At 43.7% G+C, this 22,291-nt stretch overlaps 1 protein-coding gene across 7 annotated transcripts in view; it reads right to left on the reverse strand.

The window, feature by feature from the left end:
- The window catches only part of Cacna1e (calcium voltage-gated channel subunit alpha1 E), a 473,485-nt gene that overhangs the window by 80,090 nt on the left and 371,104 nt on the right, over positions 1–22,291 (reverse strand). For 6 of the 7 annotated variants that reach the window (XM_052737226.1, XM_052737227.1, XM_052737231.1 and 3 more), the window contains exons 10-18: positions 12,005–12,120; positions 7,735–7,788; positions 6,998–7,087; positions 5,479–5,688; positions 4,682–4,794; positions 2,523–2,635; positions 2,094–2,225; positions 1,566–1,638; positions 585–702 (exon numbers count right to left, since the gene is read on the reverse strand). In XM_052737226.1, the coding sequence (XP_052593186.1) occupies positions 585–702; positions 1,566–1,638; positions 2,094–2,225; positions 2,523–2,635; positions 4,682–4,794; positions 5,479–5,688; positions 6,998–7,087; positions 7,735–7,788; positions 12,005–12,120 (1,019 nt within the window). The remainder of the gene's footprint in view (positions 1–584; positions 703–1,565; positions 1,639–2,093; positions 2,226–2,522; positions 2,636–4,681; positions 4,795–5,478; positions 5,689–6,997; positions 7,088–7,734; positions 7,789–12,004; positions 12,121–22,291) is intronic. The other variant, XM_052737228.1, reaches the window with a different exon arrangement.

The following is a 22,291-nucleotide window of genomic DNA, read 5'->3' on the forward strand; positions in this document are numbered from 1 at the left end:
ATGTTATTAGTGCTAATTTTGGTACTTACATTTATTTTGAATTTTATGACATGGTAGGTTCTGCTATTTATAAATATGTAATTAATTCACTAGTATTGTGATCTGCCCACTTTTTCAGTATACAATGATCTCAGGCCTTGCATATTTTACATACCTCATAGTATCTCCAACCATTCAACATATTAGCATTACATGGTTTTATTTGTATATTGTAGATTTAGGCAATTGCATCTCTTTAATGCTCATATTCTTCACAGACTTAGCATACAAATTCTTTAAGATGAAAATCTTGTTTCCTTTAGTATGAGCAAGCATTGCCTATGAGCTTTCACCTTGCCTAACCAAGGCCTATCACCACCACTACCACAACCACCACCACCACCACATCACCACCACCACCACCACCACATCACCACCACCACATCACCACCACCACCACCACATCACCACCACCACCATCATCACTACCACCACCATCATCACTACCACCACCACCACCACCACCACCACGACCACTCCATCATCTTCTCGAATGCTGGTACAGGGAAGTGGCCAGACTACAGAAGAACACCTTAGGAGGATACAGTTTCCAAACAAGGTGAGCACAATGAAGTAGATGGCAGACCACATGCCTGAGCTGACCCCACCCTGGGAGCGGATGCCGTTGTACATCACCTCATTCCAATCTTCCCCTGTCAGGATCTGTGGAGCAAACAACAGGGAAGGTCAAGACTCTGCACTGGCAGAAAAGATGGGGCCAATGTAAAGGTCTAGATTCCAGAGATGGCGCTCTTCCATCTATCCCCTTCCTTGACTTCTGCTAAGGTAGGGAGAAAGGCACTCCTATAAGTAATCCTATTTTTATATGGAAGAGAATTACAGACATTCAACATGAAAAGAGAGCAAGAAGAAATACTCCTGCTCATCACATTTCAGAGTCCCTCCTGCCCCCCGGGTTGGCCAGTCCTTGTGGGAATCACATGGATCTGGTGGTCTGATCACTACTTGATTGTTCCCAGGGGTGACAACACATCATCCCTAAGACAGTAGCATTACTGGGAAAGCTGCGGTGGTTCTGGTTTGGAATCCGGGTTCTGCTTCAACCTCAGATTCTGCCTAAGCAGCATTTTTGCCCAGCTGTATGATTCTAAAACACTATTGATAATGAGTTTTCCTTATGAGTTAAAAAAAGTTTTTTTTTAAATTGTTCTATTTTGAGATGGCAGGGGAAAGATATCCCATTATCTCAAACTAAATACAGGTGAGGAAATACTCCAGATTTTAGACAAACCACAAATGTGATTTGTGACTGCATGTCCCGGACTTGATGTCTCATAAATTCACAGGTGTGGGGAGAAGAGCAACGAGGTGATTGTCATAGAACCCTTTTGCTGGTGGTGACAGAGACCCAGGAGTTTGAGGGATTGCTGTAATGATTGCTCAAACAGGAGGCATACTTCTCTCTTCTCAAAACAGGAGCCCTAACACTTAAGACGCTGTCTTGTTACCCTGCGAGGTCTATGGGCCCCCGCCTTGCTCTTCTGAGCTATCAGTGGCCCTCATACCTGGAACACTGTCATGATAGCCGCCGGGAAGGTGTCAAAATTAGCCGAAGGAGTCCCATCATTAAAGTTAAACCTGAAAAGGAGATTCGGGGAGAATAAAAATATCATGTACCAAGTTTCCCAACCCCAAGATTGCAGTTTTCATCTCTTTTTCCTTCTTGTCTCCTCATCCCTCCCCGCCTCACTGCTCTCCATCCCATATGGTCTATGAAGATGGTAGCCCCTATTTCTGAAAAAACAATGAGCTTTGTAAGACACAAGTTATAAGACAGAGTTTGGGCTGGTCAGCAGTTATGAGGCCCCACGCTGATCATGCCACAGAGAACTTCAAAAGGATAGGCCCTCCAACAGGAACCCTTTCCAGTATATGTAGTAACAACAGAGACATTTGCTTCTCAAGTGCATCCACAAACTATTCAGACCAAGAGCAAACAAGATGCTAACAAACCAAATCAATCACCTTGGTACTTCCAGGCCTGAGGCTAATCAGAGCTTCCTTTGGATGGAAAGCCACACCCTGGCCCTTACCTGCCTCCAAAGAGCTGCATTCCTAGGAGAGCGAAGACAACGATGAAGAGGAAGAGGAGGAAGAGCAAGCTGATGATAGACTTCATGGAGCTCATCAAGGAGACAACCAGATTCCGGAGGGATGCCCAATACCTGTGAAACCCGGACAAGGTTATAGTTGTTGACACAATACCAAGCTTGCCATCTACCTACACGCTTGAGATAGACTGCCTTTGTGTATCCGTGAAGACGAGGTAGTGGCAGTGTGATCCTCCCCTGGGAAATGTGTCGCTCCATGTTTTGTCATTGACAGTTTTCTAGTTTGGTCTTTAGAGAGGGGAGATCTGAAGAATGTGAGACATGGAGCAGGACGGGGGGAAGCAAGGAAGAGAAGCGGCTAAGAGTTCCATCCTCAAAGGTGGTAGGAAGCGTCCAGATGTCGTCACTTACTTGGTTATTTTAAATATCCTCAGGAGCCGGAGAGCTCGTAAGACACTGATTCCAAAAGATGTACCAGGTCTGAAGATTGCCCAGACCACCTCAAAGATGCTGCCCACTGTGACCTAAGAGACAAGCCCAGCCACAGTGAGAAGACAGAAAGAGAAGACAGAGCATCTTAGTACCTAGTACATTATCATCAGCTCTCATTGGGCTCTGGTGAAATGGAGACTCTCTCTCCCCAACCAGTCCTAACTCTAATCAAACTACATACTTGGGAAGCTACCAAAGAAGAACAATACTGTACCACCAACCTCTCACTGTTTTCTATCTCCTTCCTAACTTTAAATCGGCTCACTGGGCATTGGTTTACTGACTTGACCTTCACGAAATTACAATCTATAGTCACTGCTTTTACACAAATTTGATAACAATGGATGTTCTTGCTTCGTATCACCTTATATAGGCAGACAAAGGAATAGTACCCAAATCACAGAAACCAGTTTGAGTTAGTCAAGGTTGTGTTCCAATATCAAAATATCAGAAAGTGCCCACATTCTCTCATCATTCTAGACTGTAGCACAGCCGAGAACATTTTAGTGCTGTTGTGCTAAATATCTTTCAAGGAGTGAGGCCCTGTATAATCCTCAGTGTAATAGTATCTTTGTTGACATAGGGTCTGATTGCTAGAAGAAGTCATAATTGCAATTAACATTTCAAGATTGTTGTTGTTTATGGGAATTGGAACAGAATCCAGGGTCTTCTTTGCACATGCTAGGCAAGTGGTCTATCAACATCACAGCCTCAACTTCTGCTTTTTTGGAATTATCTTTATTATTTTTAATTATGTGTATGTGTAGGTGTGCATGTGAGTGCAGGTGACCTAGAGGCCAGAACTTTGGGGTCCTCCTGGAGTTAGAGTTCTAGGTGACTGTGAGCTGTCTGGCACATGCTGGACACCTAACTGGAGTTCCTTGACAGAACAGTAAGCACCCTTAACCACTAGCTAAGCCATCTTAACCACCCCACTACGCACAACTTTCGCCTTTTGAAACAGGGGTTCACTATATAGCTCAGGCCACCTTATAATTTACTACATAGTGCCTCAAACGTGATTTTTTTGGCTTCAGCATCCTGAGTATTGGGGCATGCCACTATGGCTAGCTTTGAGTTATTTTGTGATTATACATTTATGGAATGTTGACTATGTTGTAGACATTGTGCTGGGAGAAATAATGAAAATGAGTCTTCAAAGCAATGCTGAAAAATATGTATATGAGAAAATCAAGGTTAAAATGGTCTCTCACTAGCTATTATGCCTGAAAATTGCCTGTACTCAGAACCGTATGTTCTTGGTAAAAATGTAGATTGGCAAGTGCTCAGAATCTTTATCACCTGACTGAAGCTTTGGCAGAGAAGGGAATGGGTTTGGCAGAAAGAGAGGTGGCTGAGAATCCTAAGGTCCTGCTACCCTGCTCCAATGTAAATCAGGTATGTGAACTGAGCATTGCGGTGTCTGTCACCTTATGTGTAGAGAGCAGGCTAGCCCCTAATACCTTATATCATGTACAGGACTCCGGTAAGCAGTGCAGGAAATAAATGTGCATAAATGCACCTTGAACACTGCTAACAAGACACGCACCTAAATATTATATAGAAGGTAAACAGCTAGATGGAATGTTCTGCATGGAGTCATGCTAATACAAGAGTGTGTGAGTTCATATGAGGGCATATCTAGACAATTATGTTCCTTTTCAACTGAAGTAGAAAATAAACAAGTGTATAACCTCTTTCTTCTAAAGCCACCTCTAGAATTAAGTCCTTTGTCCTTCTCTCCCAGACTTCACCCAAGATAATAAGTGGTTCAAAATTATGGCTATGCATAGCTTTGTGAAAAATCTCATTGAGCTATATAGTTAAATGTACACTCTTTAGTATATGTGTTATACATCAATAAAAACATTAAAACTCAAAGGGGTTTAAAAAAACAAACAAATCCTTGTCCAGCAAGGATTCATTCACTTCTGAACTCCCTTTATCTCATCATACACATGCTCCTTTTACAATGCCTGACTTCAATGACTCATGCCGAGTGGCAGACCAAGCTGCTTATCTAAAACCATGGCCTATCAACATGAAACAGAAAGACCAGCAGGCTTCTGAGGACTTACCCCAAAATCAAAGCAGTTGAATGAAGAGTGGAAATAAAGGCGTGGCCCCATGCCATACATCTTCAGAGACATCTCCAACAGGAAAAGTCCCAGAAACAAAAATTCTGCATAGTCTGAAAGTAGTAAAAATAGTATCATTTGCTCCACAGATGATATGAGCTCTTTTGCCCTCCAACTAATACAACCCCCCCCCTTATAAAGAAGCCCCAGATCTCAGCATGTAAGAAGTCAGCATTGGGCAAAACAGAATTTCTGAGCACTCTGAGCTGGGATGAGCCCCTAGCTCAACAAATAGTTGGCCTTTAGCATTAGGAGGAGGCTTATTGTTAGCTTCAAGTAGAGAGTGACCCTCAGAGAAGGTCTCTGCTGTGGCTTGACTTAAGAAACTAGGTATCCTCACCTATACCTCCATTTATCAGTCTCCAGGCCATCACTGACACCCAGAGGCAGTCATGTTCAGAGCTGACTTATATGTTCCTTTCTCGATCCATTTGATATATCCATTGTTCTCTGGACTTTCTCCCCAGCTCTCAGTGATTCACGTTCTTTACACCACTGAACCCCCATAAGAAACTTCTAGGACCCAAGGTCCAACACTGACACATTAACTGACCAGCAGTGATTATTTCCCCAGCAGCTAAGGAAGGCTAGGGGCAGCTGTGTGATGATCCATCCCCCTTTGCAGCCATTTTGGCTTCCTTCGGTGTATACAGTTCGCAATGCTTCAGGTCCTTTCAGTCATTCTTACACAAAACCAAGCCACCCACATGAGAGGATAGCAGTTGCTGTTCACTTACAGAGGAGGTGAGTGAGCCACTGGGGCTGGTTGTGATGAACAATGGCCACACAGGCAGTATTGAGAGCCACAACACTCAGGACAATCCAATAAAACACTTGGGATTTAACCATGTGGCGGATAGAGATACGCAGAAGCCGTTCCTTGTGCCGGAAATAGGAAGCTCCATCTACCTTTGTGCTCTTGATACTGGCTCTGGCAAGAGGTGTGCCTAAGGAAGGGAAATGAGGAGGAATGAGACTACAAAATATCCCAGGCTTCTCTTCCACGATCAGATGGCATCCACGGGGCAAGTTGGACAGCTTGAGTACCAGGACAAGGTGACCGTCACATTGCAGACCTGGGCAACCCCTATGTTATGGGCTAAGTAATCTCCACAGGGAGAGACCCTGCTTTTGCTCTCCAGGCACTCTCAAGTCCTAGGAAACTGAAAGATTCCCAAGCAGGACACCAGGCAGACACCCAGCATCTTGAATCCTAACAGGATCGTGTTTACATCTGTAAGAGACTGGGCTTCTCTCTGTCCTTTCCTTTAAATAGGCTTCAGACACCGGAATCCTTCTGCTGCATTTGAGATATTTCTGCCACTGGCAACATAAAGCAGCAATGGGCTTTGTAAGTCTCTTCTGCTTTTTAGGATGGAGTGAGAGATCCTGCCCTTTTTCTGGGGAGGAAAAAACCTGTCAAGAGCCAGAATCTGTAAGAGAACCTAGGATTGAACTGTCATATCAGTGCATTGTCAAAAGGAATTAGTTTAAGTTTCACATGATGGAAGTAGATTGGTGCTACTCTGGTTAAGCAAATGGCTTCAAGTTCTCCCGTGTGGGTCACTAGAAGAAATAGGTCCTGAGGATCCTTGAAAAATATGGGTTGAGTATCCCTTATCCAAAATATATGGACCAGACACAGTTCAGATTTCAGGTTATTATTTTAGTGATGATGACACTATCGGCTGCACATGATAAAGTATCTTGGAAGTGGGATCCATGTCTACAAATAAAATCCATTTATGTTTCAGATATACCTTATGTGCATAGGCTGGAGGTAGCTTTATACAATATTTTAAATAATTTTGTGGGAGAAACCCAAGTTTCATGGTATGGAATTTTCCACGTGTGGTGCCAGAGCATTGTTGTTGTTTTATTTGTTTGTTTTAAATGTCTAATTCTAGAGCACCTCAGAGTTTGGATTTTTAGATTAGGGATACTCAACCTGTATCCCAACGTGGGTTCTCACTGTCACACCCAGGAGAGAAAGGATACATCTGCAAATGAGATCCATCTGTCACACTTGAAGAACCCTAAGCCCCGAGTTTCATGTACACAGCATCCCCTGGTCCTTTCGTCTTTTCTGAAAATCATTGTCAGCTAGGTTAGATTCCCATGCCTTCCCTTAATTACATCCCTAAATCCTGGATCCTTTGGGTTCTTTTTCCTCCTTGTGGTTCTTCTCAAAAGACAGGATCTTCATTTTCATGGGAGATCCAGAGAAGTAAAAGAAGATCTAACTGGATCACTCACCCACAGAAGAGATATCAACGCAGTGCTCATCGCTGGAGTCTCGGGTCATGGCCTCCGTCCGGCTCCTTTTGATGGTTGCCCTTCGAAGCACTACGCCAGGGAAGGGGAAGGCCAGTGAGAGGCCATAAGTACACCCAGATCATCCTGGACAAAACTTTGAGGGCTGTGGGCAAGAGGCCTTGTGCAAGGGCCCTGTGACACAGGTGTTGGCCTTTAATACTGGAACCAGGGTGATAAGAATCTGAAGTCTACAGAATGGCAGGCAATGCTGTGTTTGCCAGCACCTGCAGATGCTCATAGGTTTTGAATCCCAGTTGGAGTTTATCTAAATCTAAACGCAGTAGGTAAACAGACACTCCTTATCTATTTGTTCTGGCTCTTCATAAACAATGGCACTTCCCGGTAATGAAAGTGGTCCCAAGATGATCCCCACACATTTTAAAAGAAGATCCCTTCCTAGACCATCAGTTGTACGATGGGCTTTTCATGGAACTCTATCAATCACATGCCCTGGAACAATGCAACTCTTGGGCTTCATTTCCATCACTTTAAAAGGCATTTAAATCTGTGACTCAATTCTCATCGTTTTAAAGCATGAGGGATTTTATTACAGAGAGACTTGTGTTTCAGATCCCAGTGCGCCCCCCTCTTCTTCCTTTCTCCTCTCTGATCAAGAGAGATTGCCACCGCCTAAGAGGGCAAATGCTAACAAAGCAGAGCTCACAGCGCTTCCTTACCTTCCAAGGCTGACGTGCCAGCATTTTTATTTTCCTCGGCAAGCATGACTTCCTCTGTATGGAAACAAATGGTTTAGTAAATTATCTGTAAACGCCGAATTAGTGTGCGAAATGAAAATCCCTCAGGGACAGCTCTGACTTAAGGCGACATAGAGAGAATAAAGAGAGTTCAGAGCTCATCGTGGGCACCAGCATGGAGAGAAACTGAGCCTCACCAGGAACACAGGCTGCTCAGAACAAGGAGGGTGTATGGGGAGGGGCTCATGAGGGAAGCTGACCAAGTTCAGGGCTACTACAACTGATGCCCCATGGAGGGAGGAGGGAGTGGTATTTTTTTTTTTTTTTTTTTTTTTGTTAAAATCCCCTAAGTTTATAAGAGTGAAAACATTCTATTTCGAGTTTTTCCACCCAGGTTTCTTTCCTAACCCCTCAGAAAGTTCTTCCTCTTCCTCTCTCCCAGGCACAGCATTGGGCCCCTCATCAGGAAGTGAGGCCATGTTTTGACTTACACATGTTCATGACTCTATGGTGGGGACAAGGGAAGAACCCAAGGGTCCCCAGAGAAAAGGCAGGGCTTAAGGTATGTCCTTATGTCCCCAGCAACTCTACCCTGCCTTGGTTGAACACTGCTTGAGCTAAAGAGGTGTGGGCGCACTCTGAATCTGCCCCTATGGTATAATAAAAAATTATAAATATACACACACATGTGGATTTTTGTCTCTGGTTCCTGGCACAGAGCTGTCTTTTGTATGCTAATGAGATGACTCATGGCAGGAAAGGGCCCTGGATAACTTAAGGATAGGAGCTGGTAGCCAGAAAAACCCAACCACATGATCAGAGAGGTAAAATTTTTATACTCCATTCCTGCCTTTGAGAAAGAGAGAGCCTGGAGCCACAGTGCTATTACCAATGACCAAGAATTTAATATGACATGCCCTTGTAAGGAAATCTCCACCAACTTCCCAAAGAATAGCCTTTGAGGGTTTCTGGGTTAGTAAACACTTCTGTGTGCTTGGAGCCTGGTGAGCCTCATCCTATATGTTATCCTGGGCATCCATGACCTATACTGTTTCTGAGTTGTATCCTTTATAGTAAGCAGTAAGTATCCCTTTCCTGATGTCCAGAGGTTATTCTTTAAAAAAGATCATTGAATTAATTAATAAGAGGAAGGGGTTGTAAGAATTTCCAAATGTATATTTGGCCAAGCAGAATTGGGGCCCATCTGGGATCCCACTTCCCGTTTTCTAAAGTGGGGAATAGCCTTATGGGACTCAGGCTTTAACCTGTAGGGCATGTGCTACCTTCAGGTGATGTTCAGTGTCAGAATTGATTCTTGAATGCACAGCAGGTGCCAGTGAACTAAGGACCCATTGGTGCCCGAACGTGCAATCCTTTGCTGGTATGTGAAAAAATATCACATGACTCCTAGAGCCTCTTTTCCCAGGCTCCCTCTCTTTAGGAGCAGTCCTGTATTTCAGTGATGTGTCATCAACTAATGAGACATATATGAGTAAACCTCGCCAGCATCCCTGTCAAAGGTACCAACAAAACAGCCTTTCTGTCCTATGTCTTCTGGGTTCCAAGGTGCCCCTCTAAGAGTGATGGAGTTAGGTTTTGATCTCAACCCTACTATAGCCCATAGAAGAAGCTTTGAATCATTTCCAAAGATTCAAGCTATTGCGGGAAAGCTTACAGCAGACCTTATTAAAACAATGGTTTAATTTAAGTACTTATAACAAGGAGACAAGCACTTATAGACAAGTAGGAAAGGGTAAAGCCATTAGTGTAATTCTACCTGAATATAAAATTGAGAGCGTATAGAATGTGTTTCCCAGGGAACATTTTGAGGTTTGGGAACTACTATGCAGGATAGCCATTATAGCACATCATAAATGTTTAGCCTAGGTCTTCAAGTACAGCCTCTGGTGAAATTCCACATTAACAGGTAAAGTGTTGCAGGTGAGGTGCTCCTTCATGCAGACAAGCACGGTTTTTGAGACACTTTATAGCACATTTGTAGAGTATCATTGTCAAATTAAGTCTCTGATAAACTATCTCATAGCAAACCTAATTACCTTAGCCACAAGTCACTTTTGCTATCACAGTGCCTGACTTTGAAATGGGCAGATCTGAGAGCTCCCTAGGCAGACAGAAGATGTGTAGGGCTGCTGAGGATTTCTGAGAAGCACTTCAAGGGCTCTGGATGTGCTAAAACCACCCTTCCCCCACCAATGCCTTTTGCCAAGTTTGCTTTCGAACTTGAGTGTCTTTCCAGGGAAATGTAACCCATATGTCTCTGATTCACTCACGCTCCACTTGTAAAGGGAAGGGCTAGGAAGCACAAATTGACTTTGCAGTGTGTCTTTTTCTTAGAAGGGGAACAGGGATGGCTACTGGAAGGAAGGGATATGTCGGCATCTTTCGAAGTGTGGAAAAGCATACTGCAAAAGAATAGTGTTCCATGGCACCTGACCCTGGGTGGGGTCATGATCAGGTCTGGGTAAAGTCCTTGCTGGGTTTACTGCCAGCTCATTCAGCAGCTTGTCAGATGGTTCCACTGCTGAGGACGCCAAGGACAGTTGGAAACTTCAAGCTGGCTGTCTGGCCTGGAGGCAATTCAGCTTGCCTTCCCATGGTAAGGCGTACTTACCATTCTGGGGAGAGGGAGGTGAGATTATATTCCCCTCATCCCTACTCAATAGGCTTAGAGGAGAAAGGGATGAAATGGACACTCAGTTAACAGCACAGCTCCTGCCTCTAGGGATGACAGAAAATGCAGATGTCCAAACAGGGAGTATATGTCTGGTCTGGCTTTTAATCATATATATCCCTTCTCAGCCCTTGTAGATAACCAAAAGTTGACTCCTGAGCTTTGGAGTACTTTGGAGTGTTGGTGGTCACACTAAGTGTAACACTAAATGTAACACTAAGTGGTCATACTAAGTTCCTATGGAAGAATAAGGCTCACAGAATTAAGCATCAACTCAAGGTCCTTATTGTCCCATTGTGACTTCACATTTGTGGTTGGCTTTCTGTTAGGAATAGAGAAAGATGCTGACTGTCACATGGAGGGTTTTTTTTTTATTATTAAAAATCACTCTTTTCTCTGGAGGAAAACAAAGATAGAAAACACCAATGCAATCCAGTCTTTAAAATAATAACAAAAGCAAATGCTTTTTTTTATTGTCAGATACGAGGTGTTTGATGCCTCTCATAAGCATCTGAGCCACCTTGACTCTGGTGGCTCTGCATTAATGCCATCATGGTAGGTCTGGACCCATTCCTATGGCCCAAATTATCCCCATGAGTAAGCAGCTAAGATGGCTCAGGTACCATATGACCGAACACCTGTCCTTGCTCCCATCTCCTGCCTGAACAGCTGCAAAGGTCCCACACTCATCTCTCCCCTGCCTCTGGCCCTGTTCTCTATAGTCTAATTGCAGTGCTGCAAACATATGCTCCTTAAAGTCCCAAGTCGTGGCACCTCTGCTCACTAGAAAGCCCTGTGACCCATCAGGTCACACCCGTAACTGCTGTGACTTACCTATGACCACTTTCATACTGTCGATTGCCACCCCTACCTGGTTCCCCTTCCCTTTGCTGCTGGAGCAGCAGTGGCCAATCCCTTAAATAGGACTCAGCATTACAATTCTCCTCCCCCAGCTCTTCCCAAGGCCAATTTCTCATCTCCTCCAAGTTTCTATACAAACAAGCTCATGCTGAACCTTTTTGTGGGATGCTGTAGCACACCTCCCCTCACAACCCTGGGAATTGTTTGATCTGTTTCCCCAATGCACTCATCATCTTCTTGTGAGTTATTAATTATTTTGTTTATTGCTTCCTTCCCAACGGTAGAAGGATGAGTTCCAAGAGACATGAGCTTTGGAGTCATGGTGGTCTGTTTGGCTCAACTCTGTACTCTGAGTTGCTGGCACAAAGTAGGCATTCAATCTGTATTTGCTGAGTACGGATTATCAGTCATAGGGTGAGGCAAAGCATAAAATATCACCAGACTGACTTTTTCTCAGGATTGGATTTTGGTCTCCTTGACTGAGTTCAGATTGATAACACTCCTGCTTTGTGGAAGGTGTTTAGTCAGAGACTAGAAGACCTCAAAACAGAAGGGGGACCTAAACAATCACAGAGCTCTCAGTGGTTCTGTCTGCTCTAGTTTAGGTTGCCCATTGGATGGGAGTCTTAGAATCACTGGGCAGGGTTAGTCAACTACGCATGCACAGTTACCCAGCACTCCCCTAACGTTAAGCCTTACCTGCTTTGTCTATCCAGGCACGGTAGCCATTCAACTCTCGCTCTATCTGTTGCTGGCGCCGCAGCTTCATGAATGCTCTTCGGTTCTCCACTCTCTCTCTTTCTTTGGCAAATTCCCTGTGGACAACAAGGACGACAGTCTCCTGAATTTGCACAATGCCAAGATGAAGAGAAAGAGTGTAGCAAGAACGAGTATTTGATAGTTTCTGTTCACCCCATTTCGTTCATCTCCTTTCTCTTTATCCAAGCTGCAAGATGATCTCCCTTTAGTGTTCTACAGAAGGGAGTCACATCCACCTCAGGCAAGAGGACTCCCCATCCTTAGCCCTGCTTGCTCTGTACTAAAGGGAACTTTTTTTTAGTTATGTGACAAACTGCTTCAGAATGCCTCAGTCCATGTCTTCAGCCATAATGGAATCCTTAAACCTCTCAAAGACACTGTTCTCCTTCATGCTTTTGGTAAGTGACTAAGGCATATTCGCCAATAACTGTATGCCAGTCTCAGGCCCACCAGCTCATCTAGTCCTCACAAGGCTCTATTACAATACTGTTAACATTCCCATTTGCAGAGGAGGCAATTAAGGCTTGGAGAAGTAAAGTAACTTGCAAGGATGCAAAGTCAAATCATGAAGCTGTGCTGCCATGGTGTCCAGTATACTGTGGTGTTCAACAGGGAATGCCACTGAAGACCGGCAACACTTATAACATGAAGGACTAAAGGGCTTCTGATGGCTGCTGTCCATTTTATTTAATAGACAATTTATTTAATAAATAAGAAGGGAAGAAGCATGAGATAGGACCTGGCTCCAGGAAAAAGACAGTGGGAAGGTAGGTGAGGCAGAGGATGGGAAGAGTAAGGAAAAGTTGAAGTGAGGGTCAAGAGTAAGGAAGAGCCAGCCAGTGGCAGGTAGAGGAACAGAGCTATTCTATGGCATTTTGGAAAAGGCTAAATCTTAGAGATTGGGTGATAGTTTGATTGGCAAAGTGCTTGATGTACAAGCATGAGACCCTTAGCATGACCCTCTAGAACTCATGTAAAAAAGCCAGGCATGGTGACATGATCTTGTAACCCCAGAAATGGGGGAAATGGAGAAGTCTAGCTATCTTCAATTAGATTCCTAGGCCTCACTGGCCAGCTAACCTAGCTCAAGGTCAATTCAGGTCCTGTCTCAAGCAATAAAGTAGATGACTCCCGAGTACTGATGCCCAAGGTTTATCTCTGACTTCCATATGCATGCACACACACACAGACACAAACTCTTAAGCTCTACGAGGAGGAGGAAGATAAGAGAGATAGAGGAAAAGGAAGGAGAGAGAAGTATGTGGGTGGTACTCAGTTCCTTTGTAGAGAAAAAGATGAGCTTATCCGATGGGTTATCAGCTGGGAAAGAACCAGTCACCTGCTATTGGGCTTCTCTAGAAACTACCTCTACCAAGACTTTCCTAGTCATCACTCTTCCAGTCCAGCTACTCCTTTCTACTGTAGTGGCATAGAAGTGTAGCTAGAAGCTGTACTCAAGGTGATCCCCGTAAATGAAGAACCATATCCTGCCAGCTGTTTCCTAAAGTCTGAGGAAGAAGAAATGAGCCAGGGACTGAGGGATGTTACATAGTTGCAGTAGAGGGAAGGGGATGCTGATGTAACATGATACAGAGAGATGCCTGCATAGGCTTTGCTTGGACTTCCTGTCAATACTGACCTGGTTTCCTTAGGTATAGGACCTACTCACAATGGTTGTGGTCGAGTTGAGGATATGGGGACAAGACATATGCTTGACTGAAGATGCAGTGAGTTCTTAAAGGTACTATGAAGGAAGGGGAGGAAGAAATAAAAGTGAAGAGTGACCGGAGGCAGAGAGCATCTGGGTAGTGGAACTCAAGGCTGGGGATGCTTCCTGTTATCTTCCTTTCTGAATTTCAGCAATTAAGAAGCAACAGTGGCCTGGGTAATTCCGAGCATCACTACCCACCAATGCCCTTACCTTTGGTTCTTTGTTGCTTTCCATCCCTCCTGTCTAATTAGTGCCATCATTCTGTTGGTTCTACTGTCCAAAGAGTACTTGAATCCACCTTCCCTTCCAACCTCACGGCCTTTATCCTGGACCTCATCTTCCCTGCTTGGACTACTGAAATGGTACCTAATTGGTTTCTCAACTACCCGTATCTCTTCCTTCATTTCATGTATTTCATGCTGTCACTCATCTTTTTGGTTGTGAGCCTAGCCTTTAACGGCTGAGCCATCTCTCCAGCCCTGTCACTCATCTTTTTAAAGGATGATTATTATCTTAAACTTCCAAACCCCAAGTAAGGACCATGATAAATAACATTTATAAAGTAGCTTTGAATTCATCAAGCCCCTTCATACATGTTACTCATTCAGTCTTTACAGCCATTCTGAAAAGACGGTAAAATAGGAATTTTCATTTTCGATGTAAAAGTTAAATCATTTGATCTATTCTAAGGCATGGAGCTGATATGAGAACCCAGGCCTGGCTGCTTAAAGAGCTCAAGTTCTTCCACGGTGCACCACTTAGTTGGATATAGCCAGTTAGTGTCTCTTTCCACTTTGTATTTTCACAAATGCTTGTGTCTTGAATTTCCAACTAGCTCTGGGCACTGGGTTGAGAAAAATTCAACCTGAGTTAGTATTTTGAGAAAGATCATGACAAAGGAGAATCTCAGTAGGATCTGATCAAAGGAACAGGAAAATCCTTGAGTATCTAGAGCAAGCAGTTCAAGCGTTTCTATTATCTGACTCAGAAAACTGAATCTAAAGGGTGTCAAGTGGCTCTTTGAAATGGCAAGAGTCCAAGGCCAGAGAGAGCCACAGAAAGGAGCCATAAACCATATATTCTAAATCCCACCTTTTTTCTATTCCATGTTGAACTCACTTACTATGGCCCAGGCTGACTTCAAACTCACTAATATAGCCAAGGCTAGCCTTGAATTCCTGATGGATTTTCTTTTGTCTCTCAAGTGTAGGGAACACAGGCTTGTGCCTCCACACCCAGCCTGAGGAGCATTTAGTAAAAATGGTCTGCATGTTACTCAACTTTCTATCCTCCTAGATTAGAATAGGCCTGGCACATAGTATATGTTCAATGAATTCGAAGCATCCAAGGCAGCTCATCATTGAGCATACTGACAGCACAGCCCTGGATCCCAAAGGTTCCAGTAAGGGAGAACTACATCACTGCACACACCCAAGGGAGCCAGGAGAATTGTTGGAACTCTTGAACACAGATGCCACTTTCTGAATGACTGTTTCTGTAGAATTAATACACACAGCACATACTATGTCACCCCCTTTTGGCCTCTATTATCATGGCATAGTTTGATTTTTGGCAGGCTCAGCCTACACCTCTCTGGCCTCCCCATGTTTTGGAAGTTTTTTGCCTCCTTGTCTCTCTGGCTGGCTTCCCTTTTCTCTGCAGTTTAGGTAGCGTTCCCTTCTCCCCAGTCTCCTGGCTGGATCTCATAGGCCCAGAGCCACACAAATAGGGCTGAGCCTTTGTCAAGGCCTCTTGAAGAAATGGAAGCCCCTCATCACCCTCCCCCGCAGCTGAGGAACGGGAAAGGCAAGGCGGTGTGGGTTATCAAGTGGCTTTCTCTGGGTTCTGTTTTCTCATTGGCATCTGCATATTTCCCCACCATCCCCACTCTCTCCCTCGCTCTCGTACTCTTTCTGTGACAGATACTGAGCCTGTCCTCTGACCTCTTCATGTGCACCAACACTCAACATACATGAATGTGTACAAAAACCAGATCACACATGTGCACACACACACGGAAGAGAGTTTACATTCATGATCATTGAAGCAACTCTGTATTTCTAATATCTACATTAAAATACGTTTAGAAAAAGAGACCAAATCTTTGTGCCAAAAATTCTCTTTATCTATTTGCATTTCTGCTAGTCTGTAGACTCCAAGAGGCTAAGCAAAGCCTGAATGGCATCACATCCTAACAGAATCTGAGAATTTTAACTCAGAACCTGCTATTAAAGTAGATTCTGTAAAGTATAAAAATAAAATCTTGCAGTTAATGGTCATATAATACACTTACATTTTTTATTTAAAAATAATTTTTGTGCGTTTTATTTGTAAAATCCCTGGGAAGTATAGAAATGTTATTTGCTCAAGACCACTAAAAGAAAGAGTTAGAATTCAAAGTATCACCCTCCCATGCCAGGTTAATTACAGTCTCGACCATGCCTCAGCCATCTTCTCCTCTTCCCTTGCTGTGAGAAGTCAATGTTTAAAATCTACAAAGTGGATTTTTGTCTCAGCTCAGGTTTGAGGAAAATGAGAACATAAAAACTGGTTTTGTTTGTTTTGTTTTGGTTTGGTTCAGTTTTTGTTTTTAAAGGAGCTCTTCATTTGAATCAACAATATAGAAGTCAATTTCTGTGTTGGATTAATAAAGACGTCATAAATAATTCATAGCACTAGTTAAATTACCTCTTACATGCCCACCTGGCTTTGAGTGTCTTACATGCCCACCAGACCCTGAGTATTTAGGTGGCCGGGCCTGAAAAAGGCCAGCATGTCCCTTCCATTGGTCCCTTCCCATGAGGAGCTGAGTATTGTCTCCTCTTTAGGAGAGCTCAAGGGATCCGTCAAATGATGCTGGTTCAAAGTCAGAACATACGATCTTGACCTTATTTAGAGACCCGATAACCCATCACTAAATTTCCTGCAGAACTTGGTAATATCAGAGTGGCCCTTTGAATATCTCAGTATGCCCAGTTTCTTTGGAGAAAACACCTGAACTTTCAAAGGAGAATTCTAGTTTAGAGTAGTAGAAGGGTGGCCAGATCTTTTGAAGTCTCCTGACACATGTCCGAGTTTAGGCTATGAGCATATATCATCAGCTCCATCCAGTATTGCTAAGCCCACGGTGAAACAGAGCTCTAATGTGTTGTGTCTAGTCTTTAGAATTCCAAACCAGAGTAAAAATAAATGAGCATGTGATGGAGCAGAAGAACCACCAGGTCTATTCTCAGAGCAAAGTATCCAGGCAGCATCTGCTGCTAATGGGCAGGGAGGGGACTTCTCGAAGGCCCCTCATCGGTCAGAGCTGACATTAAAAGGAACCACAGGGACTGGGACGAGTGTTTCCTTGCAAGCCTGAGGACCTGAATCCAAACCGCAGAGCCCGCCACAAAAACAGCCAGCTGTAACGGCTCGTGCTTGTAATCCCAGTCAAGAGGAGGACCCTTGGGGGTTACTGGCCAGACAGTCTAGCCCAGTGGTTCTCAACCTGTGGGTCATGACTCCTTTGGGGCCTGACCTACCCTTTCACAGGGGTTTTGTGACAGATGTCCTGCATATCAGATATTTACATCACAATTCATAACAGTAGCAAAATAAGTTATGACTTAGCAATGAAAATAATTTTATGGTTGGGAGTTACCTCAACATGAGGAACTGGATTAAAGAGTTGCAGCATTAGGAAAGTTGAGAACCACTGGTCTAGGCTAATTAGTGAGGCCTTGACCAAGGAAAGACTGTCTCATAAAACAAGGCAAATGGTTCCTGAGGAATGATACCACTCAAGGTTGTCCTCTGGCCTCCACATACATCCATGCACACACAGACACAGACATATATACAGACACACACATGCAGAGAGACAGTGTGTAAAACTGTGTTCTCAAACAGAAGCTGTAACAAATCTACCCTAGGAACAGTGATCTGTCAAGAGATAGGACAGTCACAAATATCTGAATTGTGCTTCACTGTAGAAAATGGCCTTTTCCTACTCTTTCGATTCATAATGTTGCCCCCCCCTCTTCCCACTCAATCCCCTGGGATGATCACATGCAAGTCTCCTTGAGACACAGACAACCAGAAAGAAGGTGAGCTAGAGATGGGTTTGGCTGACCCTTCATTCTGCTTTCTGCGTGTAGATGCTAAGTTCGGGCTCCTACATTTCAGTTATGTGACTGAAGAAGCCTGATTTTTGCATCATGTGGTAAAGAACTTCTTTCATTCTTGTTATTGGATTTATGTTTGTGACTGCTTTTGTTTTCTAGTATTTTCCATGGGAGCTGTAAATTGTCAAAATCAACTCTAATATACAGTCAATTCTATACTTTCACAATAAGATAAAATAGAAAAGTATTGCATGGATAATCTCAGACAAGGAAGGATGCCCCTAACATGCATCATGTATGCCTGAAGAAGTAAGAAGAGAGAAAGCAGAGTTCATTTCCAAATCATGCTTATATAATATGAAAATTGATTTCTACTTTGTGAATTTGTCAAGCTAGAAAGGAGCTATTGTAACAGGCAATTCACAACATAGCTGATACCTGCATTAGCCCATCAGGACATGACAGGAGGGGCTTTGGTCAACCACAAATCTAGGATATATCATAATGTTTGCTGAGTCTTAGGGACTTGAAGTGAGGGTCACTAACTTGCTCTAATCCATGCTATGCCATCTTGGTATCTCATGATACCTGGAAGGTGGTTGCGCCACTCATCTACCGACAAAATGTTCACGAAAAACTGCTGTAACATCCTCTGGGGGAAGACTACTGGCTCTTGGCTTATCCCCTAGCTCCAGAGCGCTGCTCCTGATTCAGCGCATACAGGAAGCTTTGTTTACTGATGCAGAAGCCCTTGCTGCTGTCATGGCAACCCGAAAGGAAGACAAAGCCTGCCAGGATGGACTGGTCTGTGTGACTCAAAGATCTGTTTACCCACACTTTTGTACACACTTGCATGCTTCATCACACAGACATTGGCATAGATACACATGCTACACCAGCATCCTGAAGCATATGCAGAGAGACTTTGCAAAGCATATGAATGCCACATGATCACATTCCTAGTAATCTTCAGAGTTCATAATTTCAGAAGGCTTGGCTACCCACGAGGGAATCTTGTCAATATTCGTCCTATGATCCTTGTTTTAGGGAGGGATTTAGGTTAGACACCAAGAAAAACATCTTAAACCTTAATATTCTGGAACAAACACAGAAATCAAGGAAGACAGGCTGGCTACCGGGTGTGGGCCTGGCTTTAACTGCAGCTCTGTTGAAAAGTAGATTGGGCAAGATTTTCCACCATTATGTTTTCAGTGTTCAGTGTTACAAAGTCGGGGAGCCTTTTCTCCCACTTTCCAGAGAAACAAACACAGCCCCAGAGAAGGCAAACACTTTACTGAAGGTCACACAGTTCAGTAACCTTATAGTTATTTATGTCTTAGCCCTTGACTTGTTCCAAGAAGGATTTAAGGAGACTTAGCTTGTCAATAAAAGACAGCTAAAACAGAACCTGGCCTTCAAAATCCCATCCAGTGTTGACTCTCATAAGCAGGGTGAGTGTTCAGGTGCAAATGCTCGGGCATACTGTTTCATCCATACTCAAAACTAGGTACTTTAGGAGGCTCCTAAGAGCAGACATTCCTCTCCAAACTGGTTAGGGCAAAGAAATGGCATTCTATGAGATGATGTACCCAGCCTCTGGCCCTCTGCTCTATATCCACAACAATGAAAGAACTACCACGAGTCTCAGATCAGGATATCAAGCAGCCAGGAACCGAGAAATCATCTCTCCTAGTCCACTTTTCAGAGCCAGATAAACTGAAGCAGAGAGAATGTCACTGGCTTGTCAATCCAAGGTCTGCAACAAGTGGAAGCTGACCTAGAGGTCTTGTCTTTCAATGATGGAAATTCAAAGAGGCAGATCCCATAGGAACTTAAAGAGAGAACAACATTTTTTGCTTTATCTTCTAATAGTGAAGTCTTTTATTTTGTAGATACAGGGAAAGAAGGCCTGGGCATTCCTATAAAGGGTGATAATGAATGAGTGGGGAATATGTTTCCTGTTTTTCTTTTTAATCTAAAATCTAATGTAAACTGTAGTGTTGGAGTATAGTGATGAAAGACTCTGATGTTGGACAGATGTGGGCTCAGATCCCAGCTCTACCTTGGTTAAACTGGGGAAAGCTCTTAAACCTGGTTCTTGGTTTGTAAACTCAGAATAAATATCACACCCATCCTAAATGGTCATTGTGGGGACTGAAAAACAGGTAAGGAACCCAAAGTCTGGCATCTAGAACACTCTGTTTCTTGTAAGTATTAAAGACATTTCTGAGACTATATCATATTAGAGATAAGTTATTACTAAGGACTTCCTCTGTATATATCCATCCCATCTCCAAATCATAATTTACAAGTGCCTGGCATATGCTAGGCCTTGTTTTAGAATATGGTTGTAATGAATGATCATCATTGTCAATGTGGCCAGATTTAGAAGAGCCTAGAAGATAGCACAGCACACCCCCGAGTATGTCCGTGAGAGTGTTTCTGTAGAGAATTAACTGAGGGGCAAGGATTCACCATGAAAGTGGGTGGCAATGTTCCACGGGCTTGGGATACAGGTGGATTAAAAAAAAGAAAAGGAAATCTAACAGAATCCCCTCATCAGCCTTCCTCTGCTTTCTGGCCTGAGAGAAGTTATGAATTGAGAAGCTCTGCTAGACTTTCTCCACCATGATGGGTTGGACCATCATGAAAACATGAACCAAAGTAAGCCCCTTTCCCTTAATTGGTTTCTGTCACAGTGAAGCAAAAGTAACTTAAATACAATGATAGTCAACATCAAGTATAAATGCCAAATATTTATCCCCATACAGTTTGCGTCACCATCCAAAGGAGGGGAGTAGATTATGCTGACAAAGGATCAAGGGGAGATAAAACAGGAAAAAAAATGGACAGTAAGTTTGAAGGGAAGGACAGAGATTTTGGTTAGGTGACCAGTGAAGGCCTCAATGAGAACACACAGGAAGTGGCATGAGGTGTATAAAGGAGGGAGTCATGTAGAAGATATACCTGGGGAGGAAGACTTTGGGAAGAGAGGTGACTTTCGGGAGAGGGGGTGTGTGCACTGGATGAAAGAAATGAGGCAATATGGACAGAGGGTACTGAGTAAGTAGAAGCTGACTAAGACCAAGTAAGGATGTGTGTGAGGGCAGCGGGGAGGGGGGGGGGACTGCAGGCTCTCTGAAGGTTTGACTTTCCACAGTGCTGCTCAGAAGCTATCACCGGGGATTTAGCAGAGTAATTACAAGACTGATTGAAGTTTGCAAAGAATGTCTCCGGCTGCCTTGTTGAGAAGAAACTGAAGGGGACTTAGAGACAAAATCAGCAAAGTCTTCTAGAACATAGCCAGATGACCTTGGCCTTGGACAGAGTGAGAAAATGTGAAGTTCTGATTATCATCTGAAGGTAAAGCTAAGAGGACACACTGACCTCTCCAACATGGAGGGTAATAAAGAGATGAATCAAAAACTACCCCCCAAGGGTTTTAGTGGCCAAGAAAGGAAGGAGTGAAATGAACCAAAGTAGAAAAGGCACTGGGCAGAGCAGGTTCTGGAGTAGAGGAAGATCAGGAGTTCAGCTCTGCATGGAACTCAGCTGGACTTCATAACACATTTATATTAAAGATCAGGAGGGCCAATAGCATCGACGCTGTGTTATCTACACGAGATGTGCCCACTGCTGCAGAGATCAATGCTATGGATTGAACAGTTAGGCCGGCCTCTCCACCCTTTCTTCTCCCCTGCTGGCATGTGCTAGAAAGATGCTAACAATTTTCAGCCCAACAAAATCAGAAAATTATTGTTGCTACTGCTGCAAATAAAATTGAAAAAAAAAAAAAAAGCAAAACAAAGCTGGCAAGTATTCTTGAGTGCTGTACTCTTTGTTCTGCAGATTTCTCTGCTCCCTTCCATTAGCTGGATCATCATGGAAGAGCATGTACTATGTGCAATGAGGAGTGGCACTTCTCACGTGGTTGTCCTTAAAACCTTTTAAGGCAGAGCACGGCACAGCTCAGCGCACAGCGCTTGCCTAGCAAACATGTATGAGGTCCTGGGTTCAATCCCAAGCCTTGGAAAAACTAAACCTTTTAAGAAGGGACTATAAAAGGCCTTGGGGCACTGGAAGAGGTAGGAAACCGTGAAAGGCTGAGCTATAGAGCAGAATGCAGCTCTCTCACTCTGTTTAATTACCTACCAGTCTGTGCCACCTCAGTTTGGCACACAGATACTATCAAGGCATGAACTCAAAGGCACACATGTCGCTTCCTCTCTCTGTACGCATATAATAGTGTATGTTTCAGTCACAATATTTCACTGGGTTCAAAACCCTGTGGTGCAGGAAGAATAAGCCATGGGGAAGTAGGAGCATTTCGTATTCTTCTCTCTCCCCCACTCACACCCCCCACAGTACTCTAATTACAGTATGAAAGAGGCATCCTGACAGAGAACAAAT

Source organism: Peromyscus californicus, unplaced genomic scaffold (genome assembly GCF_007827085.1).
Source record: "Peromyscus californicus insignis strain IS unplaced genomic scaffold, ASM782708v3 Scaffold_14__1_contigs__length_90479793_seg_2, whole genome shotgun sequence".
NCBI classification, from domain to species: Eukaryota; Metazoa; Chordata; class Mammalia; order Rodentia; family Cricetidae; genus Peromyscus; species Peromyscus californicus.